Genomic DNA, 11,110 nt, shown 5'->3' on the forward strand with positions numbered 1-11,110 from the left:
GTACAATCTGTATATTTAGAATCTTGTTAATGGGCTCCACCTCCACCGACAATGAAAATGCCGGCCACTCTCCAGGGACCGCTCCATCAAATAGCTACGACCGAAGATTCTTCATTCAACGGAAGTTGTTCTTGGGATGGCAGGTGCTCGTACGCATTTACAGGTGATTTATACAACCGCAACGTAAGGAGAAACGATTTTAAATTTTTTTATTGTTTGATTATTCACAGAGGAAAAAGCTATCGCTATCCATCAACTTGCATGGTTTTTCTATGCCCTGTCTGTATGTTGGCTAGCATGTGGGTCCTTGTTGTTTCCATTAGAAAATTGTTAACAGATAAATACCTCTTACACGTTACAATTTACGATTTATTCTTCTGGTGAATTTGCTTCTTGATGTATACATTAATGGAGGATTCTTCTCACCAAAAAGAAACGCATCCTAGCATAGACTATAGAACCTCTCCTGCTCGATTGTACCTTATTTTATCCGACTAAGCAAAGACCTCCTCGCGTCTACGTTATTGACTTCTCTGAGAACTGTCGACGACAAGGATAGAGACGCGACGCCCTGCGTTTGTTCATGTGGTGAGCAAAATGTTCGGTTCTTTCTGATTTCGTTTTGTTTGTTGTTCGTATATTTTGGATGTTCTCTGTTCCAATCGAGTCTGTGCTCTCAACTGTATTCTTTATTCGCTGTTGAAACTAGGTTCCTTAGAGGACTGGAAAGAGATACAAGAAACTGACACGGGAACAGGATTCAACTGTAAGATAAACTTTTTACAAGTTGTACGGAAGATTTTTTGAGTATCATCATCTTGTTTGCAGCTATTTCCGTACGGATTTTGGTGATCGGTCATGGCGGCGTTCAATTCTGGGCGTTGTTTTGGAACATTTAACGCTTTGAATTTTTTATATAATGCCTTTCCTTTTTTGAAAGCTTATTAATGTTCCATCCCATTAGCAAAACGATGTGGAGTTTGTGACGCTTGTAAATGTACATCTCGTTTTTATTGTAATTATTGAAGAGAACCAGATTGGCTTTCAGCTCAAGTGTGAATCAAAACTCAAGTATAATCAAACCATGGAAGTAATTGAAACAATGAGGTTCATTCACCAGTAAAAGTAACATAGAGGTTGCAGCATGTCTGTGTCTAGGCCTTAGTACTCAAGCAATTGGTTGAACTGGAGTCACTCAAAGTTGCCAAATGAATCACAGATTTACATATAAAAAGATATGCACATTCTATTTTGAAGTTTTTTTGACGTTCAGGATCACAACATTTGACTAATCACTTTTTGGATGTGACCTGTTTAACGTGCATCTAAATGATTCATCACTATGAGAAAGTTGTGACACTATGATCTATGTATTTTGTAAGTCCAAGGCACATTAAGAAAGCTATCACTAAATGCGACACTTGGAACTTAATGAATGATGCATATGAGATGGTCTTAGGCTACATCCATTTTATCATATTTATTGAAAAAATCCTTGGCCTTGTGCGAGTAAGTGAAAGTATGGTCAGGATTAAATTCTGCAGGCAATTCGCTGTTAGAACTATATTGAAGGTAGACACTGTTTCTGGATTGGGTCATTCTTACTTCTACAGAAAAGACGATTATGAATTATAGTGAGTTTTGAAAGGTTGCAGTTGATTCTATCTTGATGTCTTACTTCCTTTACATAATTGCTCTGAAGCTTGTGTGTACGTGTGTCTGTGTTTTAGGCCAACAGTATAATATGGCCGACTGTTTCTCTCACTACAGATTTGTATCCAAATTGGAGCAACCTTCATTCTGGTAAAACCTCATTATAGCTAGGCTCCATGTGGCCTCCATGCTTCCTGGTCAATAAGCTGATCAAAATGAATGAAGAAAGTGTTGGGCTCCCACTTGGAGATTGTTCCCAAAAGTACTCTTTTGAGCAATCTTGTTCCCCCAGACCTAGCTACAAAACTACTTCACCCCGTTCACATTTTGTTGATGTAAGTTTCTTTGCTTTTGAAGCTTTGCATCATGATTTTGTCCACACTCTTCATTACTATTAAAGCATCTTCTTAACTTCTTAACAATTGCATAAACTGTTGTCAAAATCAAATTGGATAACTGGTAGTCCTCCTGAGGAACGTACTACCAGAAAAGGTGATTTTTTGAACAAACATGTTTTGGCATTTCATCCAAAGAGCATACTTATGGCCGTGACATAAGTAAATGAGATAGAAGAGCCTGTTAGAGATGCCCATCTCTTGTCGCACCCTTTCCTTGGGTGGCTAGGTTTCATATGTACTTGTCATATCTAGAGAAATCAAAATGTTCATTTTCCTGGGAACAATCCTCCAAAGGTGTGCTTATGAAAAATCTATACTCAAATAAGGATATTACATCATTAGGTGCCACATGTCCACCAGCTCTACAATTGGGACTGCGGTCTTGCTTGTGTTCTTATGGCTTTGAAAACCCTTGGCATCGATCACTGTGACCTTCAATTTTTGGCAAATCTTTGCAGTACAACAAGGTAAGCTGTCTAGTTTGTTTATAAATTTGAATTGAATTTTTATATGATTTTTTTTTTGCTTCATTGGTTTAATTTTGTTGTAGATAATTTGCTTTGAAGTAAACAACTCAATTTCTCTTGGTAGACTATGACTCTTCTGAGCTTCTTATGTTTATTGGATGTGCTAGTATTCCAAGTTAGGTAGTGTAAGCCATTCCAGAGAAAAGAAAGGTTTTGGTTGTTCAATTTTGTCAAGTGGTTATGCACATGGATAGATCTTGAGAGATGTGCCAGCATCTCTGTCACCTGCATTGGTACTTTTTCATTTCTAATTTGTTTTGATTCAACTCTTCTTGACAAAAATATCAATTCAATTTATAAAGAAACTGGGAAACAGCACTAGTGGGAGCTTTCTTTTTTCTCCAATATTTTCATAATCTGTTCTGGGCATGTGTCATTTATTTGTTTATAGCACATTGTGTCATTCTCCATTGTCTAACATGTTACTCAAGAAATATTATTTCTGTGCATTATGATCAGCAAGACGGTTACAAAGAAGTCCTATATGAGTATTTATTGTGTACTCACATCAGGCGTTGCTGTTGTTATCCATCAAAGCATACAAGGGATTTGAAAGTGTTGTGCATCTCTATTTTTATAATCCCAAGACAACTGCTTTTCTGATTTTTGGTGTCACAAAAAAAATGCAAATTGTCCTCCATTTCTAGGCAGTTTTTTTTTATGATTTGTTTCTCAGTAGCTTATCAGTTACAGTGATTGCTGAAACCAATTGCACCCCCATGGTTGTGTGTTCAGGAACTTGTTTTAATACTAATGTGTTATGGTCCTGGGTTAAGTACCTATGTCTTCTGCTCCTATTGGCTAGGTGTTTAACATTTGGTATCAGAGCTAGCGCTGCGTCCCGACTTCGAATCCCGGCGCCCCTAAGGCGGATGCGGGTGGTCACACGCCTAGACTGACTCGGGTTCGACCCGGCTCCGGTTGCTCTGTTGTAGTAGCCTCCGCAGTCGTCGGCTCGGGGAAGGGCGGAGTACTGTTATGGTCCTGGGTTAAGTACCTATGCCTTCCGCTCCTAACAGGCCGGTCTTTTGGGTAGTATTGGCTAGGTGCTTAACATAATGCTGCTCATTAAAAACTAAGAAGCTCAAACTAAAAGGCAAGAAGTAGGGATAAATTTGTCAGAAATAATGTCATGGAGAGACGTAATTTGCTACTAAGAAGACGATCAGAAGTTCACGACAAATTTACTTGTTGGCACTCTTGCATTCTAAATGAAAAAATACACTTAGAATATCAGATTATGCACTGATTAATATGACTTGCAATTGGACTAATATTAGCCCACACAGTTAGGTAATGACAGCATGTTTGTAAAAGAAATTCCTTAAATGATTTTTGACAAAGAGCTTTGCTCATCAAATACTCAACTTACTGAAATTTTGAGCAAAAAAATAATTTGAAAGAACTGCTTTATACCCTGACCATTATGAACCAGCTTGGTAACCAAAATAGAGGGAATAGCGAGCTTGGACCTTCTGCAAGAAGCTTTTAATGATTGTGTCTTTTACTACATCTAAGACTTCCATTTGTATGTTTGAACCTCTTTGGTTAATTTTTATCTGAATGTTTACATTATTATGCTTTTCACAGCTACTAGTTGAAATTAATTAATATAATTAGCCTTCATTTAATTTATAATAGACCTTAATTAATCTAAGTATTAAAAATTGCTTCTTGTTTGTGTTTTTTATTTTATTTTTTGTCTTTTACTAAATCTAGGTTTCTAATTGTTTGTTTTTTCTGATTTGGCAGCATTTGGACTGTTGATTTAGCATATTTGCTGCAGAAATTTTCTGTTAGTTTTTTTTTTCTCACTGTAACTCTGGGAGCAAACCCAAATTTTTCTGCAGAGACCTATTACAAAGTGAGTCCGTGAACTATCCTATGATAAAAATGTTGAGTTAGCTACTGCACTTTTTCTTAGCTTGAATTCAAGACCCAATTCAATATTGGCAAAGGCTGGTCATTGTCCTATATGTTAGTTTTATAGGACATTCTCTTGTAATTCCTTTCTGTCCATCTGAATGACTTTTGATTCATAGTTGTCTACAAGTGGATTGGCTGCAGATAGAACTGTTACACGTCCGTAACATTCTGACTGCAGTTCTTGATCTATGTACTTGCTATACCTTGAATGACTCAAAGTGGCCTTCCATCACTTTTAGATGAGTGCCAATCTTGTGAGTTCTATTCCAAGCCAAAAGTACCAGCACTCTGGTTTAGTTGGATGTTTCTGTGAACTTATTTAGCGAAAAAAAATGGCACTTACAGCGCCGGTCTGCTGTGTCTGCTTATTCCTCTCAGGAATATAAGAGAGAAGTCAGTATAGCAGTGAGGCTGAATCAGTCAATTATGCATGCATTTTGTTATTTGACTGTCAGCATTTGAACACATGCAGGAGCAGTTACAGAGTGATGTTGGTCGTGTGGATAAATTATTTGGAAAAGCCAGAGAATCTGGAATTAGCATAGAGGTATTTCACATAACTTTGTTCAATTGGATGTCCCTACTGTTAAGTTAATCAGGCAAAGTCTGTGGTTTTCTTCATTGCTTTTCAGTTCCTTCAAAGATTTTCCATAATTAATTTATTTTGTTCTGTCATCACCATCATTTTGGCTGGTTTGTTTCTTTTACTTATGAATGGGATGTCTCAAGTTTCTATGTTGAATGAAGGATTTTCTGTATGGGTTCTGTTCATATCAAGCACAGTAAAAGTGAAGGCTGCTTTATTTGTTCATGCTACCTTAGGATGGTGCAAAAGCATGGGTGTCAAACAAGATTTCTGGTTGAACAAAATCCACTATCTGAACCAATTTTTTGTCCACACTCATTTTATAATGATCTTTAATTATTTGATTGTTCAAAGTTTGATTAGCTAACTTGCTGGTTTTTACAAAATTAAGTAATGTTCGATCGAAATATCACTCTCTGTAGCGCCTACCAAGTAGATGATGAAGTTAGTTTACTATGTAATACTACTTTTAATCATAATATACATGACACAAAATTTTTCCACTGGATACTGTTTGGCTCCTGGAACTTGATGTCATGTTGCCTTTTTTTATGATAAAATTTACATTTTCATATTCAAAAAGCAATTGTGGATCTCAAAAGAGTCACTCATGTGACCAAGTGACATATGTACCATAATTTTCTCTTTGTTTACTGCATATGCCTACAGTTAGGTAGTTCATACTGTGAAACTTCTGGCAAAGTAGATTTTCTGTATGAACTTGAAAATTTCTTTTGGAGTAAAGTTCAGGTTGGAAATATGGAGCCTATTATTTGCACTGGTGAAATGACATTATGAATCACGATTGAGCTAAAGGGGCATGTTAAAGAATCAACACGAAGATGAATGTGTAGTATGAGCATTCTGTTTTGCAACATAAACAATTACAAGCTATTCCTGAAAAAAGAAAAATATGGAAATGACCAGAAGATTCTTACACCATGCAATTTATTATTTGATTAAACTTATGCAACAGTCTGGCTGTTTCTCCTCACCTTGAATAACTCCATCTAAACAGATATTCATCCCCATCATTTTAGATCTCATATATTTATGCTGTGCGCTGGTGGCTACCAATTTTAAATTCTTAGCACTTTTTCGCCTGTTACTCTGTGGTAATTCCAGGATATGAGCTGAGCTGTTTAATGGTCTTTTCAGAAGCTTGGGACCAAGAATTTATCGGGAAAGAGTATTCTTGACTAAAGGACCTGATGATATGATGAAGCATGTTAGAGCACTTAGCCTAGCAGTTGCAACTGCTCTTTTGTATTAGTAATAGAAAGTTTTTAAGGTTGCATTCGGTATTTCTCGAAGTTTTCGTAAAATTATGCACTTGATAATCTGAAACTTCTGCTGTTTCTACTTTCTTTTAATATGTACAACCAAGAGATTTGTTTGTTGAATCTTGTATCTGTACAGTGCAGGTCCATTTGTGGTGAAGAAATCTCTATGCTTATTTTGTCTGGACAGTTCATCGCTGTTGCTTTAGTTGACAAGTACAAATTAAGGTATTCTGCTTGAGGTTATTTACTATATGCAATTACATTTTTGGTGCAACATGTGCAAAATTTGTTGAATTGTTAGCAACATTAGGGGCATCTCTAAGTCAGGCACTGATTAAATTTCATCGCTTATTTTGATGGCTGCCTTTATAGAAGCATGAAGGGGCTGCTTCCTGTGAATTTTATTATTTTATCAAGAAAAATATAACCGTTGGCCATACTTTTTCTTTTTCTTTCTCAGAAGAGTTCTACACTTTTTCTTCTTTTTTTTTATATTTAGGCATATATGTTGTGAGCTATCTTTTCCTCAAAAGTGAATCCTGTGAGAGAGAGAGAGAGAGAGAGAGAGAGAGAGAGAGAGAGAGAGAGAGTATTTTTCTCTCTCACACATTCTGTGTATAAAGAGTTATAACACATTCTACCCATGTCCAGATTATACCCATATTAAACTGACTAAAAATAAGACACTAAGAGACATAAACCAAACTAATAATTAGACTAGAATCTTGCTCCATGTTTTCTTCTTTTTCCTTGTAGGGGTGTCAATTTTATCCGATTACCCGATTTTTTCGTCATTTTTAAATTGAATGGAAATGGAATAAAAAATCTTACTTGTATATGTAACCAGGTAATTTATCCACGTGGCATTTTACCATTTATTAAATAGAACGGAAATGGATAATACCTATTCCTTAGCCTTTTACCTATTTATCGATTATGTAACGGTATTATTGTAATTTTCTTAACCTAAGTAGGGAACCTTGTTATGTATGTTGCTGTATCACTTTTTACTGTCTTCAAATATTATAACATGTTGCTATGTTTTTTCTAATTTTTAAGAATTTTATATATTATTTATTAATCTTTACTATTTTTCGTTTATTTACCTGTTTACGTGGTTGTTAACCGGGTAAATAAACGAAACCGGGAAGCCTTAAAAAATAATCGGAGGGAACGGATACGGAATATCGGAATGGTATACCGTATACCATTTACACACCTACTTTCTTGACTTCCTCCATGAGACTTGATTTAGACTCCACAAGACTATTTCTTTCACACTCCCCTCAAACTAGAACTGTAATTGCAGCATGCAAGAAAATAGTTTTCTCTAACTTCAATCAGCTCACTTCATCATTTATAACCACCAGTACTCTATTCTCTCCGTTACTTGGTTATCTTGAAGAAGCTTGACTTTGGTCAGCAACTTGGCCAACTCTTCACCTTTATTTTGGACAAACTTGAACTGTCTTCAGCACCGCTACGGTATTTTCTACTAATGACTAGACACCAATATTGCTCCACATTTTCTTCTTTAATGCTTCCATGACTTGCTTCTTTGAACAACTTCCTCTTGGGAGACTTCCTCCTTCATGAAATTTGTTTTAGACTCCTCGAGATTGTTTCATTCACAGAAGCATCTTTTGTATTGGTAGTATTATATTATGCAATAGTTTTTCATTCATTTGGCAATTTATTTCGTTTGATCACTCATTTTCTTAACTGATGATTCATCTTTATGGTAAAAGATGTAATAACAAATTTTGTCTCTCATAGCTGTCAGTCATGGCTAAAAGATATCTATTTCTCAGAATACGTTGGTGGGAACCCTGGATATACTGGTAAGAATGTTTTTCTTTGCTTTCCTTTTTTCCCCTTTTTTTGAGGCATTTTTTAGACATTTGTGTCTTGTCTTTTCTTTTTTATTTTTTTGTTGAAATCAATCCCTTTTTAACCTGCACAATGAAAGCTGTCCACTGTTGCCCTCATGTGTTTCTAACTTGGCTAAGTAGTAAGAGATTTAGCCGAGTCAAGTTGGGTCAAAATCAGTGTCAACTTATCTTGCTCCAGATTAGTTAACACAATCTGTGCAAATTGTGAGGCTCATATTAGATGCTTTACTATTTGGTATATTCACTTAAAAGTAGTTTACCTAACCTGTCAAACATTATTATGATACTTATTTTTGCGTGAATATGCTAAAAATAAGATTTCTTATATGTTTCTCAGAGTAAGTTTTCACTAGACCATTTCTTGTATCGATGTAAAAACTATGAGAACATTGTTACTATTAAGTGATTAGACCTAGTACCTTGAACACTGTTTTCATATATTGCAATCTTATCTTCATTTGTAGTTCATCTTTTTTTTTTTATCTTTTTTGGAATGGTGCAAAGTTTTTAGTAAGGAAGCAAAACTGGTACATAAATCATAGAATACAACATAAAATACAAGAACATGATCTTTTCTTTCCTTTGTTTTTAGAGATCAAGAGAGACCCGGGTACAAAGGATAGCTTTGGAGACTCAGTGTTTAGCGAGTTTGTCTGCAATCAAGTTGGCAGATCTGGCCACTTTGTTCCAAGCAATGCGCCATATCAGAAATCTCATAAAAAAAATTCTGGATAGCCTAGGGAGAGTAGAAATCTTTTTGCTTCTCCATCCAATGACCAGAGCTGAATTGTCCCCTATGACTGGAGGGCCAATTGAGTCAAAGCTTGAATGGCTTTTGGCCTTCCGAGAGAGCTAGGGATTCAGCTTCTTTTGATGTGATCTACTCTGGCTGGAACTGGGTTTCCTTTTGATGATTCGTCTAAGTTTAGTTTAGACCAGGGTGGTGGAGGGGGTTGCCATTCTGTTAGCATTGGGAGTTTAGGAGCCCCAAAATTTTTGAATGATGGAGCTTGGGAAGGGGGGTAAGCCATGTAAGCTGCCCATAGTAATTGCCTTTTCTATCACTCCACCCACTGAGCAGCTTTTGGCTTCAAATGCTCTGTTATTTCTTTCTAGCTATAGGTGCAAAGGGATTGCTGCTAAAGCTGCTTTCTATAAAGCTTTCCCGTAGAAGGCTAGGGGCACCAGAGCATTGTTGGAAGAAGAGGCCAAGAGAATTAGGCATGCACAGATGGATGCCAAATTTGATAAGCATGGCATTCCAAATAGATCTGCTGAAGCGACAGTGCATGAGAATGTGATTGTTGCTCTCTTCCACATCACCACATTGCTTGCATAGAGAGTTTACAATCCGTTGCCCCCATTAGCTAATTCATCACAGGTGAGTATCTTTTCATGAGAGCCCGACCATAAGAATTGCATTACCTTCTTTGGAGCCACACACTTCCATACAAGGTTGGTACCTAGTAGACTGGTTTGGGAGGGAAGGGAGATCTGGCATTTGTAGTAAGAGCCACAGAAAACTGTCCCAAGGGGCAAGGCTTCCATAATTTTAGGCCAAGGGGCCTATCCCCTATTCCAACAATCTGACAGAACTTTGACTCTAAAGATCCAGCTTTAACACGTAATCTAAGGTGCTGCTCCAAGTTTTGTTTCTGTTTCAATATTGATTTCAACATGTGAGATTGTGAGCTAAGAGGGCCATTGAGTGGTAGCCAATTTTGAGCATTTGTAGTTCATCTGAAGTTTACACATTGTTAATATCCGTATTGGAAACTTGAAGTTGTGGATCATGTAAGTACTTCTGGTTTCATTTTATGTTTTAGGCCACTTTGTTGTTATATGTGGTTACGATGCTGACAGACAAGAATTTGAAATCAGAGATCCAGCCAGTCCTAGGTATTTCTATCACATACCGCTTCTCTATTGCTGCATTGTTTACTTGGATTAACAGAACCTTGCATTTTTAGGCTTCTCGTTGATGCTCTCTTTTCCATGGTCGTCTCAGTTATGTTACTTCAAACTTTTACCTTGAGGTTGTGTTGTAGGAAATATGAAAGAGTTTCCATGCAGTGCTTGGAGAAAGCTCGGAAATCATTTGGTACAGATGAAGATATCCTATTGGTATTTAACTTTTGACTCTCAATTTTTGAACTCTTGTTTCGTAGAATTATTCAAGGGAGTTTTGGACAAAAAAATAGGAAAATAAAGGCCAAAATCTCTGTAGATGCTAAACTTCCTGGGTGACATTCTAAAATTCTACAGGTCTCACTTGAGAGAAAAGCCGGTCTAAACAAACATTCTGCGTTGCGTTTCTGATTGAACAGAAGATACATAGTTGTAAATCAGTTATGGTCTGTATATCTTGTGTAATTGTATAGTGATTTCATTTTCCTACACCTGGTTGGATTTCGATTCCTGGTATCATTCTATCAGCGAAACCGTGCGTTAAAAAATATTATCATAGAAACTTGTACAGAATATACATACGGTGTAATAGATGGATTTTCCAGCTTCTGCTGGCAAAGATCGTTTGGGCCTTTTATGTTTCATTTCGTTAAGACTCTATTATCAACCTTGGTATCATTCACATTCATTCATTCATTAGAACCGTTGATATGACTTGCGGCAGCTAAAGAAGATAAGAGAAGTAAAATCGTAAATATGGATAAATAAATCTGCACCTGATTACCCGTTTATGTGGTTTTTTATGCACCATTTTCTTGTTGTTGATCATATGCAGCATATGTATCGCTTACAAATAGGGTATTAAATGGCTAACATATAGACATAAAAAGGGAAGGGTGATACGTTCCTCATGTTGTCCAGTCTGTCTAATAGGGAG

General features: G+C 36.6%; 1 protein-coding gene across 5 annotated transcripts; it reads left to right on the top strand.

Moving 5' to 3' along the window:
* The first annotated feature begins 75 nt into the window (after positions 1-75).
* Positions 76-10,798, top strand: LOC137942365 (guanylyl cyclase 1-like). Of its 5 annotated transcripts, none has more exons than XM_068787985.1 (11): positions 76-588; positions 710-766; positions 1,731-1,988; positions 2,394-2,518; positions 4,331-4,442; positions 4,977-5,051; positions 6,510-6,598; positions 8,150-8,214; positions 10,092-10,164; positions 10,314-10,389; positions 10,531-10,798. In XM_068787985.1, the coding sequence occupies exons 3-11, from the start codon at positions 1,830-1,832 to the stop codon at positions 10,582-10,584; spliced, it is 828 nt and encodes a 275-aa protein (XP_068644086.1). In that variant the 5' UTR covers positions 76-588; positions 710-766; positions 1,731-1,829; the 3' UTR covers positions 10,585-10,798. The 5 variants fall into 5 exon arrangements, with proteins under 5 accessions (XP_068644086.1, XP_068644088.1, XP_068644087.1 ...); XM_068787987.1 differs by having other exon boundaries at positions 1,739-1,988; XM_068787986.1 differs by having other exon boundaries at positions 1,771-1,988.
* The last annotated feature ends 312 nt before the right edge of the window (positions 10,799-11,110 follow it).

Source organism: Aristolochia californica, unplaced genomic scaffold, assembly GCF_029961685.1.
Source record: "Aristolochia californica isolate CCGP_79_NKW_82.1479 unplaced genomic scaffold, dmAriCali1.0.hap1 SCAF_10, whole genome shotgun sequence".
NCBI classification, from domain to species: Eukaryota; Viridiplantae; Streptophyta; class Magnoliopsida; order Piperales; family Aristolochiaceae; genus Aristolochia; species Aristolochia californica.

What these genes read in the sequence shown, in the direction of transcription:
- LOC137942365 (XM_068787985.1), top strand. Translation starts at nt 1,830, where the DNA reads ATGTGGCCTCCATGCTTCCTGGTCAATAAGCTGATCAAAATGAATGAA. An exon ending in AGAGATCCAGCCAGTCCTAG is followed by an intron (nt 10,165 to 10,313) that starts GTATTTCTATCA and finishes GTTGTGTTGTAG; the next exon opens with GAAATATGAAAGAGTTTCCA. An exon ending in CAGATGAAGATATCCTATTG is followed by an intron (nt 10,390 to 10,530) that starts GTATTTAACTTT and finishes AAAATTCTACAG; the next exon opens with GTCTCACTTGAGAGAAAAGC.